This window comes from Myxocyprinus asiaticus, chromosome 38 (genome assembly GCF_019703515.2).
Source record: "Myxocyprinus asiaticus isolate MX2 ecotype Aquarium Trade chromosome 38, UBuf_Myxa_2, whole genome shotgun sequence".
Classification (NCBI taxonomy): Eukaryota; Metazoa; Chordata; class Actinopteri; order Cypriniformes; family Catostomidae; genus Myxocyprinus; species Myxocyprinus asiaticus.
In genome coordinates, this window is record NC_059381.1 from 41,420,853 (window position 1) to 41,441,709 (window position 20,857).

Genomic DNA, 20,857 nt, shown 5'->3' on the forward strand with positions numbered 1-20,857 from the left:
ATTGGGATAAATGGCTCGACCCCCTGTTATTCGCAGTACGAGAGGTCCCGCAAGCCTCCACTGGCTTCTCCCCATTTGAACTGCTGTATGGGTGGCACCCACGCGGTGTGCTTGATGTCTTGTGAGAAGCCTGGGAGGAGGGACCTTCAAATAATAAGAATGAAATTCAATGCGTTCTTGATCTTAGAGCAAAACTCCGCACTTTGGGGCAGCTAACACAGGAGAATTTGCTCCAAGCTCAAGAACGACAGCGCCGACTGTATGACGGGAACTCAGCTAAGGGAATTTGCACCAGGAGATAAAGTGCTTGTATTGCTTCCCACATCGAGCTCTAAATTACTCGACAAGTGGCAAGGACCCTTTGAGGTCACCCGACAAGTGGGGGATCTCGATTATGAGGTTAAACTAACTGATAGAGGGGGCGCACGTCAAATATACCACCTCAACCTCCTGAAATTGTGGAGGGAGGCGGTCCCTGTGACGTTGGCTATGGTAGTTCCGGAGAGGGCGGAGCGCGGGCCTGAGGTGAATTCAAAACATAAACAGTTCACCCCAGTCACTTGCGGAGGTTGCCAGGTTGCAACAGGAGTTTGCGGATGTGTTCTCCCCTCTACTGGATCGTACGAACCTCATTCGAGCTGGGGGTGGTGGTACGTAGCCGCCCCTACCGATTATCCAAGCACAAAATGTAAATTGTTCAGGAAGAATTGGATGCAATGCTCGATATAGGGGTAATAGAAGAATCCCACAGCGACTGGTCCAGCCCAGTTGTTCTAGTGCCTAAGAGTGACGGGTCTGTACGGTTCTGTGTGGATTATAGAAAAGTCAACGCGGTGTCTAAATTTGACGCGTACCCAATACCTTGCGTTGATGAGTTGCTCGATCGGTTGGACACTGCTCGATTTTATTCGACATTGGATTTGACGAAGGGTTATTGGCAGATCCCCTTGACACCAATTTCCTGTGAAAAAACAACCTTCTCCACACCGTTTGGATTACACCAGTTTGTGACACTTCCGTTTGGTTTGTTTGGGGCCCCGGCTACGTTTCCGCATCTCATGGACCGAATCCTCAGACCGCATTCAGCTTACGCCGCTGCCTATTTAGATGACATCATCATTTATAGCAATGATTGGCAGCGGCACATGCAGCATCTGAGGGCGGTTCTGAGATCACTGCGTCGAGCGTGATTCACAGCAAACCCAAAGAAGTGTGCGATTGGGCGGGTGGAGGTACGGTATCTGGCGTTCCACTTGGGCCACGGGCAGGGGCGTTCCCAAATTGATCAGACGGCGGCGATTGCGACCTGCCCGAGGCCCAAGACCAAAAAGGGGGTGAGACAGTTCCTGGGGTTGGCTGGCTATTATAGAAGATTCGTGCCTAACTATTTGGACGTCACCAGCCCGCTGACTGATCTCACTAAAAAGGGAGCTCCAGACCCGGTCCAGTGGACGGAGCAGTGTCAGCAGGCGTTCACGCAAGTTAAAGCTACACTTTGCGGGGGGCCGCTTTTACATTCAACCGATTTCTCTCTCCCTTTTGCTTTACAGACGGACGCTTCAGACAGAGGGCTGGGGCCGTACTCTCACAGGTGGTGGAGGAGCGCCCGGTGCAGTACATTAGTTGCAAGCTCTCGTTGAGGGAAACTAAGTACAGCACCGTAGAAAAAGAATGTCTTGCCATCAAGTGGGTGGTCCTCACCCTCCGATACTACCTGTTGGGGCGGGCCTTCACCCTCTGTTTGGATCACACCCCACTCCAATGGCTCCGGATCACCCGTTGGTATCTGGCTCTTCAGCCATTTAAATTCAAGGTGGTCCACAGACCGGGAGCGCAGATGGCTGCCGCCGATTTCCTTTTCAGAAACGGGGAGGGAGTGGTAGGCAGGCCGGATGAAGAGAATAGTGTGTGAAGTGTGGTCATTAAAATCCTTACCTGTGAGTGGAGCAACCTGCCTCCCGTGTCCTTCTTATCGACTGCCATTACAGGTAGTTGTGAATATCCCCATACACACACTTCACTTGCACCCTTTTGTTTGTGCCCAAAGGCTCGTGTTGAACCAAACATTGGTGGAAAGTGGTCTGGTTGCAACCCGTATCCACCAAGGCTTGATGAGTACTCCCCTTGACACTTACCGGTGTCCTGTATGCTCCGGCCCAATCAGGGGCAGCCCAAGGAGTGTCGGGGATCCGGACCACAGTTCCCAGCTCCATCACAGGGCATTGATCCCGGAAGTGATCAAGAGCTTCACATTAACACATCAGCTTTTCAGCTTCTCAGCTTCACAGCATCAAGCACCCAGGTAGACTCTAGACTCTCTCCCCAAGCTTACTGCAATTGGAAACAGGTATTAATCATTATCTGGCTCAGATGTATGCACACTTACCACTTTCTCTCTCTCCAGACGAATGCTCGACCACGCCCCTGCTGCCACAATGGTATCCAAGGAAGACTTCACTATTTTTATTTCCCATTGTTTCGCTTTATTTCCAGATATTCCAGAGTTGTTGCTGTGCTTGTTTACTTTCTATCATGGCCTGCAGCGGAATTGCACTTCAATAGTGGGGTTTCACTCTTACATAAAACTCAAATGTATGAGCGCATATTTGCGAACGTGAGTGTAACAGAGATCGTATTTTCAGGGCAAATGGAGGAGTCAGGAGGCAGCGGACACAGTCAGCGTGAGTATTTTATTACTCTTCAGCTTCGTTCACAAAACTCAAACAAAAAGGGCACTCAGTAGCCAAATAATCACACACAAACGAGTCAATCAGTCTTATTGCACACACAGGAAGAGTTTCTCTCTGGTCCCTCTCTTTCTGTCGACTGATGCTCTTTGTCTGCCTTTTCAGGTCTCCCTCTGCCCTCACTATAACATGAGACAGGTGTTAATGATAATAACAGCCCAGGTGATGAGCCTTTCCGTTCTCCCTATCCCGCAGACAGACACAAGACCATGCCCCCATCCCCACATACCCCCACCACCCGACTCAGGCCGGGGCAACATCCAGCCTGCCAACACCCCCCTCCCCTCCCCAATTTCTGAAGAGAAAATCAGCCACAGCCATCTGCGCACCCGGTCTGTGGATCACCTTGAATTTAAACAGCTGAATTGCCAGGTACCAATGGGTGATCCGTGCGTTGGTATCTTTCATGCAGTGGAGCCATTGGTGTGGGGTTTGATCTGAGCAGAGGGTGAAGGCCCACCCCAGCAGATAATAGCGGAGGGTGAGGACAGCCCACTTGATCGCAAGACACTCCTTCTCAGTGGTACTGTACTCTGTCTCCCTCAAGGAGAGCTTGTGATTTATGAACAGTACCGACCGTTCCTCCCTTCCCACCTCCTGTGAGAGCACCACCCTCAGCCCCTTGTCAGATGCATCCATCTGCAAAATAAAGGGGAGAGAGAAGTTAGGAGCATGTAAAACGGCCCCCCACAAAGCACTGACTTTACTTTTAGGAAAGCCTGTTGGCACGACTTCGTCCGCTGGACCGGATCGGGGGACCCCTTTCTAGTAAGATCAGTCAATGGGCTGGTGATGTCAGCCACAAACCTTCGGTAGTAGCCAGCCAGCCCCAGAAACTGTCTTACCTCCCTTTTGGTCTTGGGCCTCGGGCAGGCCGCGATCACTGCGGGTTTGTTAACCTGGGGTTGCACCTACCCGTGACTCAATTGGAACTCCAGATACTGAACTTCCACCCGCCCAATTGTGCACTTCTTCGGGTTTTCCGTGAGTCCCGCCCGTCGCAGCGACCTTAGGACAACTCTCAGATGTTGCATGTGCCACCGCCAGTCATTACTATAAATAATAAAATCATTTAAATACGCAGCAGCATATGCTGTATGCGGTCTGATAATTTTGTCCATGAGATGCTGAAACGTGGCCATGGCCTCGAACAAACCGAACGGAAGAGTCACGAATTGGTGTAAACTGAACGGAAAAACTATTTTTTCTCGAGTTATAGAGATCTGAAAGTAACCCTTTGTTAAATCCAGTGTCGAATAAAATTTGAGCCGCGCCCAACTGATCGAGCAACTCGTCAATCCAAGGCATTGGGTACGCGTCAAATTTGGACACCTCGTTCACTTTGCGATAGTCTACACAGAACCGGACCATCCCGTCGCTCTTAGCGACGAGCTGGCCCAGTCACTGTGCGACTCTTCTATTACGGCCATCTTGAGCATTGCCTCTAATTCTTCCTGAACAACCGTTTTCTTGTGTTCAGGAAGGGGATAGGGGTGGCTACGAACCACCATCCCAGGGGTGGTCTCGATATGGTGTTCTATGAGGTTTGTGAGACCGGGGAGAGGCAAGAACACATCCGCAAATTCCACTTGCAGCTTGGCCACGTCTGTGAGCTGCGACGGTGAGAGGTGGTCTCCACACGGGACCGGGGTGAATGAATTTGGTTTGAGAGTCACTTCCGGCCCGAGCGCCGCCCTCTCCGGAACTGCTGTCACCAAGGCCACAGGGACAACCTCCCTCCATGATTTTAGGAGGTCGAGGTGGTAAATTTGACGTGCCCCACCCCTGTCCATTCCCCTAACCTTATAATCAAGATCTCGGACTCGCCGTGTGACCTCAAAGGGCCCTTTCCACTTGGCGAGTAATTTAGAGCTTGAAGTGGGCAGTAATACAAGCACTTTATCTCCCGGTGTGAATTCCCGTAGTCAGGAGCCCCTGTCATACAGTCGGCTTTGACGTTCCTGAGCTTGGAGCAAATTCTCCTGTGTTAATTGACCCAAAGTGTGGAGTTTTGCTCTAAGATCAAGAACGTACTGAATTTCATTTTACTGTTTGAAGGTCCCTCCTCCCAAGCTTCCCGCATCATGTTGACCACACTGCACGGTCGACACCCATACAGCAGCTTGAATGAGGAAAACCCTGTGGAGGCTTGTGTGACCTCTCGCAGTGCAAATAACAGGGGTTCGAGCCACTTATCCCAATTTCTAGCGTCCTCATGTATGAACTTTCGAATCATATTTTTTAAGGTTTTATTAAATCGTTCCACCAACCCATCTGTTTGTGGGTGGTAAACACTGGTGCGAATCAATTTAATACTTTAAAATTCTTACAGTTTGCGTAGTGTTTGTGGCAAATGTAGTGCCTTGATCAGTGAGGATTTCTTTTGAAATCCCCACGCGGGAGATTATTCTGAAGAGTGCCTCTGCAACACTAAGTACTTAGATGTTGCGCAGGGGCACTGCTTCCGGATATCACGTTGCATAGTCCACCAGAACTAAAACAAAGTGATGCCCGTGTGTGGACCATTCTAATGGCCCAACGAGGTCCATGCCAATTCTTTTGAAGGGGACCTCGATTAGCGGAAGAGGGCACAATGACGCTTTTGTGGTGGCCTGTGGATTCACCAGCTGACATTCATGGCACGCCGCACACCACTTGCAAACATCCCCGTGAATGCCCGGCCAGAAAAAATGGGCCATTATTCGGTTAAGCGTTTTCTCCTGACCTAGATGGCCACCTGTAAGAGGGTTTCCCGATGGTTCTTCGGTACTAATAATTGGGTTGTATTTTCTTTTGTTTGAGTATCCTGCGTCACTCAATACAACCAATCTTTAATAATTGAAAAATATGGGTATGTGAGTGCGACGTCATGCTGGAGCTGTTGACCATCAATGACTCTCACTTGGTCAAACGCGTGTTTGAGGGACTCATCACGTGACTACTCTAGAGGGAAATCCCCCTCAGGGAACCTCCTGAGGACAGGTATTCCCCCTCTTGCGTCATCTTGACGCAGAGCAGACGTAGATGGCCCTGGCACTGTCTCCCCAGTCATAGCATTGCATGTCACACACCGAGACAACATTTTACAGGACCCATCCACACATATTTCCTTTAATAAATTCCTAAAATCGGGCTAATTCCTTCCCAAAATCAGTGGATTGGTGAGGTGGGAATTAACCGCAGCCTCTACTCTATGCTTTTCCCCCTAAATAGTATCTCAATGGTAACCACCGGATACCTGTGAATATCCCCATGCACACACCGCACGCTCACCCGTTTATTCGTACCCAATGCCCCGCATGCACCAAGCATTGGTGTATAGAGGTTTTGGTACAACCCAAATCCACCAAAACTTGATATGCACCCCCTTTTATACTCACCGGTATCTGATACGTCCCTGCCCAATCGGGGGTGGCCTGCGGAGCGTCAGGGATCCAGATCATTGTCCCAACCTCCATAACTGTACACGATCCTGGCAGTGCCCGGCTTCCTCACAGCTCACACAGACCGGCCCAGGCTTCCCTATCATGCCCATGGGGGTGGTCTCGACAACCTGGGGGGGAGCGGAGGGAGACAGGGGAAGGGTGAGGCACAGACAAGGGGAAGGATTTGGGCAGGGCTCCTCCCCACTTCCTGGGAGCTGGAACAGGACGGAAATGGGAGGGGGGGTTTGAGAGGTAGGAGAGAGAAGAAAGAGCCTCTGGTTTGCTGCCTCCTGGAAATGCTGCCATGTAGTCTTCTGCCAGCTGGACAGCCTTTTCCAGCGATGCCGGGCAGTGGCACTGCACCCACTCGGTCATCCCCCGAGGGAGTTGAGAGATGAACTGCTCTAGTGTCACCAGGTCAACAACATCCTCAGCCGGCAGCCATCTTCGACAGGCATCCCGGAGCAGTTGCACAAAAGCAAACGGGCAGCCATGCTTCACAAACTTATGGGTACAGAAGTGCTGATGGTTCTGCTCAGGACTTTGGCCAACCCATTGCACGATCGCCTTGTTCAAGTCTCCATAATTGAGGTGGCTGGCAGCAGGAAATTGCAGGGCCGCTAGCTGCGCTTCTCCGGAGAGCAAAGGTAACAGGCGGGCTGCCCATTGGTCGGATGGCCATCTCCACTCCTCGGCTGTCTTTTCAAATAAGGCGAGGTAGGCGCTCAGCCCCATCTTGATGAGGGTAACAGGGGTTGTGGGCTCCGGGGTCACATCTGCAGCCCCCTCTCTGGCTATCAGGCTCCGGAACGCCCGCCGATCCTCCGCTTGGGCCTGGAGCAGGAGTTGTTAATGCTGTTCCTGCTCCAGGCATAAATACATGAGGACCTGATGTTGGTTCTGCTGGATGCTGGCGAGGAACTTGATTACTTCACCCAGTGGTGAAGGGTCTATAACCACATTATCCTCCAAATTTCGGGTTTCGGCACCAGTGAAACAGATCGTATTCTCAGGGTAAATGGAGGAGTCAGGAGGCATTGGAAACAGTCATCGTGAGTATTTTATTACTCTTCAGCTTCGTTCACAAAAAGGGCACTCAGTGGCCAAATAACCACACACAAACGAGTCAAATCAAATCAAATCACTTTTATTGTCACACAACCATATTCACAAGTGCAATAGTGTGAGAAATTCTTGGGTGCAGTTCTGAGCAACATAGTAGTCGTGACAGTGATGAGACGTATACCAATTTACAATAAACATCAGATTTACACAACACAATTTATAATCTTAATATACACATAATTACACACAACACAATATAAAAATAATAACATACAATGTACAGTATACAATACACACAATAAAGAATACACAAATATATATATATATATATATAGTATATATAAAATATACAGTAAGTTGTATTGTACTGTATTGACATTCAGGCTGTCGGTTGATAGTAAATTGCCAATGTGTTGTTAAGAGAGAATATAATTTATGACAGTCCGGTGTGAGATAATAAGATTAATAAAGTGCAGTGCTGATGTATTTTGATCGTGAGAGATCAAGAGTTCAAAAGTCTGATTGCTTGGGGGAAGAAGCTGTCATGTAGTCGGCTGGTACAGGTCCTGATGCTGCGATGCCACCTGCCTGATGGTAGCAGTGAGAACAGCCCATGGCTCGGGTGGCTGGAGTCTCTGATGATCCTCCAGGCTTTTTTCACACACCGCCTGGTATATATGTCCTGGAGGGAGGGAAGCTCACCTCCGATGATGTGTCTGGCAGTTTGCACCACCCTTTGCAGGGCTTTGCGGTTGTGGGCGGTGCTATTGCCGTACCAGGCGGAGATGCAGCCAGTCAGGATGCTCTACAGTGCTGGTGTAGAACCATGTGAGGATGTGACAGTTCATTCCAAATTTCTTCTGCTGTCTCAGGATGAAGAGGCACTGATGAGCCTTCTTCACAACGGCCTCAGTGTGGACCGACCATGTGAGTTCCTCAGTGATGTGGACACCCAGGAACTTGAAGCTGCTGACTCTCTCCACTGGTGCTCCATTAAAGGTGATGGGTCTGTGTTCTCTTTCTCTTCTCCTGAAGTCCACCACAAGCTCCTTTGTCTTACTGATGTTGAGGGACAGGTTGTGCTCCTGACACCAGCGTGTCAGAGTGTGCACCACCTCTGTAGGCTGTTTCATCATTGTCAGTGATCAGACCTACCACCGTCGTATCATCAGCAAACTTGATGGCATTGGAGCTGTGTGATGCCACAGTCATGTGTGTACAGAGAATACATGAGTGGGCTGAGAACACAGCCCTGCGGGGCTCCAGTGTTGAGTGTCAGTGATGAGATGTTGCTGCCCATTCTAACCACCTGGCGTCTGCTTGACAGGAAGTCTAGGATCCAGCTGCACAGCGAGCTGTTTAAGCCCAGAGCCCGGAGTTTGACATCAAGCTTGGAGGGCACTATGGTGTTGAATGCTGAGCTGTAGTCTACAAACAGCATTCTCATATAAGTGTTCTTTTTTCCAGGTGGGATCAGTGGAGCGGTTGTTGTGGTAAGCAAACTGCAATGGGTCCAGTGATGGAGGCAGCACAGAGCAGATGTAATCTCTGATTACATCTCTCAAAGCATTTGCTGATGATGGGGGTCAGAGCAACATTTAAGCAAGTGATTTTGGATTGCTTTGGAACAGGCACAATGGTGGACATTTTAAAGCATGTGGGGACTACAGACAAAGAGAAGGAAAGGTTGAAAATGTCTGTAAAAACACCAGCCAGTTGGTTCGCACACGCTCTGAAGACGCGGCCCGAAATGCCGTATGGACCCACGGCTTTACGGATATTCACCCGTCGGAAAGGATCGGGTTACATCCACTACAGAGACGGAGAGTGAACTAAACTCTGTAGCTTCGGCCCAGAGCTCTCTCTGCGAGGGCAGTGTTATTTCCCTTGAAACGAGCATAAAATTATTTATCTCATCCGGGAGAGAGGCAGTGGTGTTCACGGTGGAGTTTTTATTCCCTTTAAAGTCCATGATGATGTTAATTCCCTGCCACATGCTTCTAGAGTTGGTGGTGTTGAACTGTCCTTCAGTCTTGTTCCTGTACTGATGTTTTGCTGTTCTGAGGGCATAACTGGCTTGTTTATGCTCCTCCGCCTTCCCGGAATTAAAAGTGGAGGTCCGCGCATCAAGTGCCATGCAAACATCGCTATTAATCCAAGGTTTCTGGTTCGGGTAGATCCGTATTTTTTTTGGTCGGAACAACATCCTCTATGCACTTTCTGATGAAACACATTACGCTATCAGCATAAAGCTCGATGTCGTCATCAGAGGCGGACCAGAACATCTCTCAGTCCGCGTGATCAAAACAGTCTTGTAGCGTAGAGTCTGATTGGTCCGACCAGCACTGGATTGTTCTGAGGGTGGGTGCTTCCTGTTTCAGTTTCTGCCTGTAAGCGGGCTGAAGCAGAATGGAAGAGTGGTCCGATTTGCCAGATGGTGGGCGGGGGAGGGATTTGTAGCCATCCCAGAAGGGAGAGTAGTAATGGTCCAAAACCCGGTCCCCTCGTGTGTTAAAACTGATGTGTTGGTGGTATTTTGGTGCGACTGATTTGAGATTGGCTTTGTTAAAGTCCCCGGTCACAATGAACGTGGCCTCAGGGTGCGCGGTTTCCTGTTTGCTTATAATCCCATACAGTTCCTTGAGTGCCCGGTCTGTGTCAGCTTGTGGCAGTACACCGCAGTGATAATGGCCGCTGAGAATTCCCTCGGTAGCCAGAATGGCCGACACAGAAGCATGAGAAATTCCAGATCAGGAGAGTAGAAAGACTTGATAGAATGTACGTTCTTCTGATCACACCAGGATTTGTTGATCATAAAACATACACCACCACCTCTGCTTTTACCTGAGAGGTCTTTCGCTCTGTCCGCTCGGTGCACGGAGAACCCCGTGGGTTCACTGGCTGAGTCTGGAATCTCCGCAGTCATCCAAGTTTCTGTAAGGCAGATAATGCAGCAGTCCCTCATCTCTCATTAGAAAGAGATCCACGCTCTCAGCTCGCAGAGCTTTTTGTCCAGAGACTGAAAATTTGCCAGTAGAATACTGGGTAGCGAGGGTCGATTTGCGCGACGTCTTACTCTGATGAGAACGCCGGCTCTGTTTCCCCTTTTTCTTTTGCGTTTCTGTGGCCGGGCTGCCCAGACAAAGGGCTCCGCTGGCCTGTTTGTAAACAGCGGGTCAGCATTGAGGAATTTGAAGTCCAGTTTACGGTGTGTAATTGCAGAACCAATGTCCAAAAGTGTTTGTCTGTCATAGACAATAAGGCAGACAACATCCAAGACAAAAACATAAGAATTGTAAACAAAACAAACAAAAAACTACAATGTTGTGTCGGAGCTCGCAACGCAGCAGCCATACTCGACGCCATCTTGAGTCCATTCAGTTTTGTTGCACACACAGGAAGTGTTTCTCTCTGGTCCATACTCTTTGTCGGCCTTTTCAGGTCTCCCTCCGCCATCACTATAACATGAGACAGGTGTTAATGATAATGACAGCCCAGTTGAAGAGACTTACTGCTCTCCCTCTCCCGCAGACAGACACACGACCACGCCCCCATCCCCACAGTGAGGAACCATCGATATTTTACATTTGTGTGTATAAATAGGTACAGTTTATAGTGTGTATGCTTTTCCCACTGAACCCCCAGAAATAAATGTTGAATTCTTTCCGATTGGTTAACTACTTGTTGGGCTCCATCCTATGACGTTTGTTATCTGGTCTGTTCACCCACATGTGCACTCTTCAAAAAAATGTTAGAGAGGCCTGGGTAGCTCAGTGGTAAAAGACGCTGGCCACCACCCCTGGAGTTCGCTAGTTTGAATCCCAAGGCGTGCTGAGTGACTCTAGCCAGGTCTCCTAAGCAACCAAATTGGCCCGGTTGCTAGGGAGGGTAGAGTCACATGGGGTAACCTCCTCGTGATTACTATAATGTGGTTCGCTCTTGGTGGGGCGCGTGGTGAGTTGAGCGTGGTTGCCGCAGTGGATGGCGTGAAGCCTCCACACGCGCTATGTCTCTGTAGAGCCGAGGAGGGCGGGGCCGGGCTGGAATGAGACACACCCGGTCCCCAATCAGCCTGATGGGGCGCGCGAGGGATAAAGGCGGCCGGGGACGACAGTTCGAGAGAGAGAGAATTGCAGGCAGCTGTGCTGTGTTTTTAGTTGTGTGTGTTTTTGGTTAATAAATTATTATTTAAGTTGTCAAGCCGGTTCTCGCCTCCTCCTTTCCTCGAAACCCCTTTACACTGGTACCGAAACCCGGGAGGGAGGAGGGATTCCCGTCGCAGGATCCTCGACACTCCCGTCCACCCAGGGGAGCACCGCTGCCGTCCGACAGGGGACGGAGTAGCCCGACCACCCAGACGCGGGGAGCGGCCGCCGTCCGCGAGGCGAGTGGGGACGGGACTCCCCGACCGCCTGGAGCGAGGGAGCCGCTGCCGGGGGCGGAGGAGTGCCCTGCCATCCCCCGGGAACGTGGAGGGGTCGAGAGAAGACCGCCGTCCGCGGGGGGAGGAGGGAAGCGACTCCCCGACCGCCTGGAGTGGTAGGGCCGCTGCCAGGGGCGGAGGAGAGTCCCCACGGGACGCCGGGAACGCGGAGGGGCGTTCTGTCCGCTGGGGGTCGGAGGTCTGACTCCGGTCCGCCCTGGGAGGAGCGGCTGCAGTCCGCCTGAGAGGGTGGAGTAGTGATCGAGGACCATGCGACGGCGCATCAGAGAACCGGTGAGTTTCTTTTTCTCTCTCTCCTCTCTCTCTCTCTGCCGCTCTGTGTTGGCCTTTCCCTCGCCATTTTGTGTTGTTGTTTTTTCCCCTCCTGTCTCCTCCCAGGTCAAGGAAGGCGGGGAGGACCCGCCGGCAGTCGGGGCATAAGGCACGCCCCCCCCACCCTTCCACTCCGGGGGGGGGGGGGGGGTGTACGTCATGCCGGGGGCTCCCCGGCCTGAGGCAACGCCGGGAGGTGTGTAGAGCCGAGGAGGGCGGGGCCGGGCTGGAATGAGACACACCCGATCCCCAATCAGCCTGATGGGGCGCGCGAGGGATAAAGGCGGCCGGGGACGACAGTTCGAGAGAGAGAGAATTGCAGGCAGCTGTGCTGTGTTTTTAGTTGTGTGTGTTTTTGGTTAATAAATTATTATTTAAGTTGTCAAGCCGGTTCTCGCCTCCTCCTTTCCTCGAAACCCCTTTACAGTCTCCATGGCAACGCGCTCAACAAGCCACGTGATAAGATGCGTGGGTTGACTGTCTTAGACGTGGAGGCAACTGGGATTCGTCCTTCGCCACCCGGACTGAGGCGAATCACTATGCGACCACGAGGACTTAAAAGCACATTGGGAATTGGGCATTCCAAATTGGAAAAAAAAAAAAAAAAAAACCTGTTAGAATGCTGCTTATGTGTTTACATGGTCACATTAAGCCATGTTCTCCGGGAGAAACCTGGATGTGTTAAACCGCTTTCTCTTAATCCCTTAAACGGCGTAAAGGAAATCGCCGTTCTTGTTTACGTGACGTTTCAAAACACCGTATACTGTAAAAACCCTGGAATAAACCATTTTCCTAAGTGCATGTAAATGTGTTCATTATCTTTAGTGGCAGATTTGACTGGTTCCACAGATTTAGCCCACTACACATCTGACTGTATTTCCATGTTAATAAGTGAAAATGCACCAAAGTGTTCACTGTACAGCATAATAGATTACACCAGTGAGGCTATATAGACCCTTTTAAATGAACCAACCTGACTTCTGAGGTTGTAGAAGTCACATGTCATTCATATTTAAAATAAAAGGTCAAGTTGAAAAGCTGAATTCCTGAACAGAACACAGGGGTGTGACAGTATGTTTTTAATGTTGAAATGTTGTCAGTCTGCATGTGTACCTAGACAACATAAAACATTTAGCATTTGAAATAAAAACCCATATTGCTTATCCATGTATTTATCCACTTATAAAATTCCAGGACTGACCGGTGCAAATGTAAGGATGATGTTATCTAATAGGTTCATTATGTCATAAGTTCATTTGAGCTCATAAATTGGTCCGCAAGAATGACATTCTATTAAAAAAAAAAAAGAAAAAACATTTTTACATTTTCTAAATAGTAATGTAATAACTATTTAACGTCTATAATGTAAATAGATCAGATATCCAGGTCAATACATCACAAAAGCTATTTATGAAAATGTTAAAAAATCAATTTAAATTACTTTTGCATAATATAATTAATATAATTAATGGCTTTGCCATTTAGTGACATCACAACTACCCCACCACCACTCTTTAAACAGTGGTGCCCATGTATGGATTCTTTGAATTATCTGAGAATATTGATTATATCTGATTAATTTGATTAATTGTAATTAATTAGAATATCATGTAATTATTAGATTACATTTTTAAATGAGTGACAGCTTCAGTTTACATACCTGCAAACTAGTCACCTTTCTGCAGAATTAGCTGTTTTGAATCCAGAATAGGTCATTTGTGCAGATCCGATGAGTTATTTTTTTCCGGGGGGGGTAAACAAGCATTAGGTGCAGCACAAGCAGGGGTGGACGCATGCACATCACCGCCTCAAGCACCGTTCACACCGCCAGCGACTTTGTGGCTTGGTGTCGCTAGAATCTGCGATCTGTGTAGCTAGTGGCCATTCCTACTGTTTGTCGCTGTAACGCTATTGGAAGACTGCACGTCTAGCCATAGCTTTTGAAAATTTTATCACAGATGAGACGCAATACTGGTAAAATTAAGATATCATTACAATTTGACAAGGAATCAGTTCTCTTGTCTCTAAAATTGTACATTCTGCAGTGTAGAGTGTTTTATAAAATGTGCAGCAGTGTTCAGTGCATTAAATCATTAACAAGGCGATCAGTCTATCATGAATGAATGAATCAAATTCACTCGGAATGCAGACCGTTTCTGACACGCTTTTCCACGCATCATTTTATTATCCATGCATGTGGTTACAGACAAGTAAAAATCCCCCATGAAGCTGAAACGTCTCCATCTTGCCTGCACTCATCTCCAGCCTGCCAAGAGACAGATGATGTGAGCTCCACTGTCTCCACTCTCATTGGTAGTCGCTCGTCATTTGCATAAAGCTGAAATTTTCTCAACTTGTCTTGTTGCTCTCCACGGCAATCTCTGTTGCCAACTGCCGCGGCAGCTTGTGTCACCGAAAGACGCTGTGCTCTCATTGAAAATGAATGGGATGGTGTGGCTTCAGTGTTTGACAGACGCGGCACGTTTCTCTGAAGGCCGACACAGGCAACAAGCTCTTCCAAACTAGGGGTAAGGTATCCTTGCTGTTGCAGTGTATGGTACAAAACTAACTGTACTAACTGTATTTGTCCCGTTATATACTCCACAGAATTCGTTAATACAGAACATGACTTTAACATGTTGTAAAATGGCCACAATATTTGGCTTTTAGTAACACATGAACTTGCTTTATGATGTCTGTTTGAATATCTCTTATGTTCTTTACTGTCAGTTGTTGATAAAAAAAAGACATTAATATCAATCACATATGGTGCAGAACCAGCAAAGAAACGGTTCAGCGACTCTCGTCTATGGCTTCTCAGATCTAAAACTGTCACATTTACTTGCATCCTGTCAACTGCCTGTTAGGGTACAATGAAAAGATGCAAGGAAAGGAAACGAGGACGGAGGAATCCAAGTGAAATGTATTTGTAAAATAAAATGCTTATTTAGGCGTCATTTCAGAGCGTCGCCTTTGTGCAGCTGCATTCCCTCAGAGTGCTTGCCGTTATGTTGTTCAAATTTGATTTATTGATATTAAGAATAAATCCTAATAATTCAAGATGAACTCTTGAATATGACAATTACAGGTAAAACATGAATTAGAACTATTGTGTCAAATGTGAATGGGGAGGAGTATTTATGGTGAGTCAGGTGCTTCGACACAAAAGATTTCCACATCGAATCCACCTGTGCATCCTCGCTCATGCCTCCTCATTAAGCTTCCTCTGTCATCATTTCAATAGTTTTTCATATAAACGTGCTAGATTAATGTCTTTTTGCCACATTTTGCTGTGATTTTGGACAGAAAAAAACCTTGCTTTTTTGAGCGCAAGAATGCGTTTGGTCTGAACCAGGGTCAGAAATTAATAAGGGTTTAGGGCAAAAATGCCACTGAAGGTGATAAAAAAGATTTAAAAAAAAAAAATTTGTTCTCACTTTTGATTACTGTTTCTTATTTGTAACATCGGATATGTTTCTTTGTGTATTCTAGACCTAGTATATACATATTACATTAAATTATTTGATGTTCATTTCAATTTATAGGTAACCGCTTATCTGGTTATTCAGGTTGAACATGTATTTTAAGAAATTGATTAATTTGAAGTATTTGAAATAACACAATGACGTCATATTGTCATATTTTGTATGGTTATAAAATATGCCCTAACAATGCCCTCATAATGGTAAAAGAAATGCCCCTAAAATCAACTCCAGGGGTAAATGTTGCCTCTTAATAGAGAAGTTAAATTCTGACACTAGTTACTTAAATGCTATACATACTCAAGAAAATAATGATAATAAAAAATGCTTTTCTCAAAGTCACCAGAATTGAATGCTTTGGTGTTGTTTTGCCAAAAAGAAAAGTCTCTACAATAAGGGTGCACTTCATTACTTGTCCTATTTCTGTATGTACCCTGAGCTGAAATCCTGCAGACACCCATGGATGGGGCTATGCCATTATTATGGAACGAATTTTGGCAAAGAAAAAATTCATCTTTATCAACTATACTTAGTTTGCAGTTATGAGTTTAAATGAGGCTGGTAGAACCTACACACCTCCATAAAAATGTTCAAGTATCAGTCCAGCCTCACAATGAGGAATATTTCATAGTCTCCTTACTCAACATGTTATTAAACATTTAAAGTGTAATGAGTGCTATGTGATCTGTGCTTTGTAGAAAGAATTCTGAGAGGTGAAAGAGGTCATCGTAACTGGGTCAGAGAGCGCGGGAAAGAGCGGAGGAAGAGAAGTCCAGACAAGAAAGACACCTGGAGAGCAGACAGCAACTCCCTCTTCAGACAGCTGGGTAAGTGATTTTTCCTGGCTCAGAAATGTTCTAAATCCACATGTGCAAAGATGCTTCATGACTGCAGTATTTCCTGTGCCACTACTGAATCTACAGTGCAACAGTAAAATAATTCAAATTATTTTATTTAGTTGGGAGTTTGCAGTCTGAATTGAATGATAAAAAGACTGGGATCTGTGAAATAATACCAAGAGAATAAATCCACAACATTTTCTATTGCATAAAAAAACACAGCACGACCTGAGTAGTCCAATTCCAAAATTGTTCAAAAAAACTCATGAGTTATCAGTTTGAATCAATCTAACACTGAATCCATCCAAGCGGTTACTGAATTAACATCTTAATCACTGACTTGCTGTTTATATGACAATGACATTCACAGACTGTATTTTATTAAAAAAAAACAAAAAAAAGTGAACTATGTTACAAAAATAAAAACATTATTTATCACGTAGTTAGGACCCATTTTGTGTGTGTGTGTGTGTGTGTGTGATCTTGTCCCCCGCTGTTAAAACAGAATTGCGTAGAAAACGTAATTGCATGACTGCAATTAACTAACAATTTTATAATTGCAATGTATATTTTAATGCCTTAAATTGTATGTAATTCATCATCCTGAATAACTGACAGTTAACTGTTTGACTGACAGACTTTGACTATAGACAACCTTTCAGTGCTTGCAGCCAAAAAGTGAAAACAGTCTGCATCATTGTTAATACAACTGTTTGCAGGGTTCCCTCAGGTCCTTAATGTCTTAAATTCAGTTTTCAAAATTTTAAGCCATAAAAAGTCTAAAAAATAGTTCACCCAAAAATAATAATTATCTTATTATTTACCCACCCTCATGCCATCTCAAACTTGCATGACTAAATATGACTCATATTGTTAAGCAAGATCAGTTTAAGCACAAGAAACAACTTTCTTGGTATCAAATCAAATCAAATCACTTTATTGTCACACAGCCATATACACAAGTGCAATGGTGTGTGAAATTCTTGGGTGCAGTTCCGATCAACATAGCAGTCGTGACAGTGATGAGACATATACCAATTTACAATAACATCAAATTAACACAGCACAATTTAAACATCTGTTATACACATAATTACACTCAACAATATACAAATAATAACATACACTGTACAGTATACAATACGCTGTTTTTTTTTTTGTTTTTTTTTTTTATATATAGATACACATTATTCAATAAAAATTAAAAATAAAAATATATAAAAAAAAGTATATATATATATATATATATATATATATAATATATAGAATGTACAGTATTGTACTGTATTGACATTCAGGCTGTCGGTTGATAGTCAGTTGTTAAGAGAGAACATAATATAATAATAATAATATAATTTATGACAGTCCGGTGTGAGATATAAGAGTAAGAGTAATAAAGTGCAGTGCTGATGTATTTTGATCGTGGGAGATCAAGAGTTCAGAAGTCTGATTGCTTGGGGGAAGAAGCTATCATGGAGTCGGCTGGTGCGGGTCCTGATGCTGCAATACCGCCTACCTGATGGTAGCAGTGAGAACAGCCCATGGCTCGAGTGGCTGGGGTCTCTGATCCTCCGAGCATTTTTCACACACCGCCTTGTGTATATTTCCTGGAGGGAGGGAAGCTCACCTCCGATGATGTGTCTGGCAGTTCGCACCACCCTTTGCAGTGCTTTGCGGTTGTGGGCGGTGCTATTGCCGTACCAGGTGGAGATACAGCCAGTCAGGATGCTCTCTACAGTGCAGGTGTAGCACCATGTGAGGATGTGGCGGTTCATTCCAAACTTCCTCAGCCGTCTCAGGAAGAACGACTTCAGTGTGGACAGACCATGTGAGTTAGTCAGTGATGTGGACACCCAGGAACTTGAAGCTGCTGACTCTCTCCACTGGTGCTCCTTTGATGGTGATGGGACTGTGTTCTCTGTCTTTTCTTCTGAAGTCCACCACAAGCTCCTTTGTCTTACTGACGTTGAGGGAGAGGTTGTGCTCCTGACACCAGTGTGTCAGAGTGTGCACCTCCTCTCTGTAGGCCGTTTCATCATTGTCAGTGATCAGACCTACCACCGTCGTGTCATCAGCAAACTTAATGATGGCATTGGAGCTATGTGTTGCCACACAGTCATGTGTGTACAAGGAATACAGTAGTGGGCTGAGAACACAGCCCTGCGGGGCTCCAGTGTTGAGGGTTAGAGATGAGGAGATGTTGCTGCCTATTCTAACCACCTGGCGTCTGCTTGACAGGAAGTCCAGGATCCAGCTGCACAGCGAGCTGTTTAAGCCCAGAGCCCGGAGTTTCTCATCTAGCTTGGAGGGCACTATGGTGTTGAATGCTGAGCTGTAGTCTACAAACAGCATTCTCACATAAGTGTTCTTTTTGTTCCAGGTGGGAGAGAGCAGTGTGTATTGTAGATGCAATGGCATCATCAGTGGAGCGGTTGTTGCGGTAAGCAAACTGCAGCGGGTCAAGATTGAGTGGCAATACAGAGCAGATGTAATCTCTGATTAGTCTCTCAAAACATTTGCTGATGATGGGGGTCAGAGCAACAGGACGCCAGTCATTTAAACAAGTTATTTTTGATTGTTTTAGAACAGGCACAATGGTGGATGTTTTAAAGCATGTGGGGACTACAGACAAAGGGAGGGAAAGGTTGAAAATGTCCGTAAAAACACCAGCCAGCTGGTTCGCGCACGCTCTGACGACGCGGCCCGGAATGCCGTCTGGGCCCGCGGCTTTGCGGATATTCACCCGTCGGAAGGATCGGGTTACATCTGCTACAGAGACGGAGAGTGAACTAACCTCTGTAGCTTCAGCCGCGAGAGCTCTCTCCGCGAGGGCGGTGTTATTTCCCTCGAAACGAGCATAAAAAGTATTTAGCTCATCCGGTAGAGAGGCAGCGGTGTTCATGGCGGAGTTTTTATTCCCTTTAAAGTCCGTGATGATGTTAATTCTCTGCCACATGCTTCTAGAGTTGGTGGTGTTAAACTGATATACAATATACTGCACTTGCATTTAAAAAGAGCTGCTCAACTCGTGGTTCTGAAACGTTTTTTTAAGTTCAGGGTTTTGAATATGATGTCTCAATTACAATCTCCATTGGATGCGCACTTCAGAATCTCGCCAGAAATAGTAAGTCATCCAGGTATTTCTCTCTACTCTTTTATGGATAATGAAGATTCTGACATATTAATTTCTTTGGCATACTGTTTTTGGCATACTATATAGTAGAGAAGTATGCATATTCAGACTAGCGATGTGCAAAACTACCATTTTTCATAATCGACTAGTCGGTGGGCTGTCTAAACTACTAGTCATCAATAGAGCCCGACCGATAGGGGATTTTTCAAATAAAATAAATAGCTAAATAAACATCAGTACTGTATGTTGAGAATCAGTCAAATGCTGACCATTAAAATAAAGAATAAATAAAAATAAAATAAATAGCTAAATAAACATCAGTAGTACTGTTTAGTATCAGTCAAATGCTGATTATTTTACACACGTGAACTGCCCAAATACACACAGCATATCACATGCCCCACCAGAGACAGGAACATACTGGATCATTGTTACACAACAATAAAGGATGCATATCGCTCTCTCCCTAGAGCAGCTTTGGGACTCCCTGATCACTGTCTGGTTCATCTTCTTCCAACCTACAGGCAGAAATGAAAATCAACCAAGCCAGTAGTAAGGACTGTAAAGATTTGGACCAATGAAGCAGAGCGGGAACTACAGCCTGCTTCGATTGCACGGATTGGAGTGTTTTTGAGGCTGCAGCCACAGACCTGGACGAGCTCACAGATACTGTTACATCATATATCAGTTTCTGTGAGGATATGTGCATTCCTACTAGGACTTATTTAAAGTTCAACAATGACAAACCGTGATTTACAGCAGAGCTCAGGCGGCTTCGTCAGGCCAAAGAGGATGCTTACAGGGGTGGGGATAAAGTCTTGTACAATCAGGCCAGGAACACACTGAACAGGGAAATCAGAATGGCTAAAAGAAGATACTCTGAGAAGCTGAAAAACAAGTTTTCAGCTAACGACCCTGCATCAGTGTGGAGTGGCATGAAACAACTCACAAATTACAGGACTCCTACCCCCAACCCTGTGGAGAACCAACAACTGGCTGACAACCTGAATGTGGGCCTTTCAAATCTGCAGTAGAACAATCTCACACCCCACACCCACTCTGACCTTCACTTCACACAAACACCAACACCTCCTGCAACCCCCCTCTTCCCCCCTCCTGCTACTCAACCTGCACTTAAGATCTGTGAAGATGATGTGAGCCGTGTCTTTCGGAAACAATAGACGAGGAAGGCTTCAGGCCCAGATGGCGTCTCACCAGCGTGTCTTCGATCTTGTGCTAACCAGCTGGCCCCCATCTTCACACAGATCTTCAATAGATCACTGGAGCAGTGTGAAGTCCCATGCTGCTTCAAACGCTCAATCATTATTCCTGTCCCTGTTTTAAATCACAGGACTTAAAGACTACAGACCTGTCACCCTGACGCCTGTGGTCATGAAATCATTTGAGAGA

At 46.4% G+C, this 20,857-nt stretch overlaps 1 protein-coding gene across 5 annotated transcripts in view; it reads left to right on the forward strand.

The window, feature by feature from the left end:
- LOC127429127 (E3 ubiquitin-protein ligase Jade-2-like) overlaps positions 1-20,857 on the forward strand; it is a 96,006-nt gene that overhangs the window by 65,285 nt on the left and 9,864 nt on the right. For all 5 annotated transcript variants that reach the window (XM_051677959.1, XM_051677960.1, XM_051677957.1 and 2 more), the window contains exon 11: positions 16,174-16,302. In XM_051677959.1, coding sequence (XP_051533919.1) covers positions 16,174-16,302 — 129 coding nt within the window. The remainder of the gene's footprint in view (positions 1-16,173; positions 16,303-20,857) is intronic.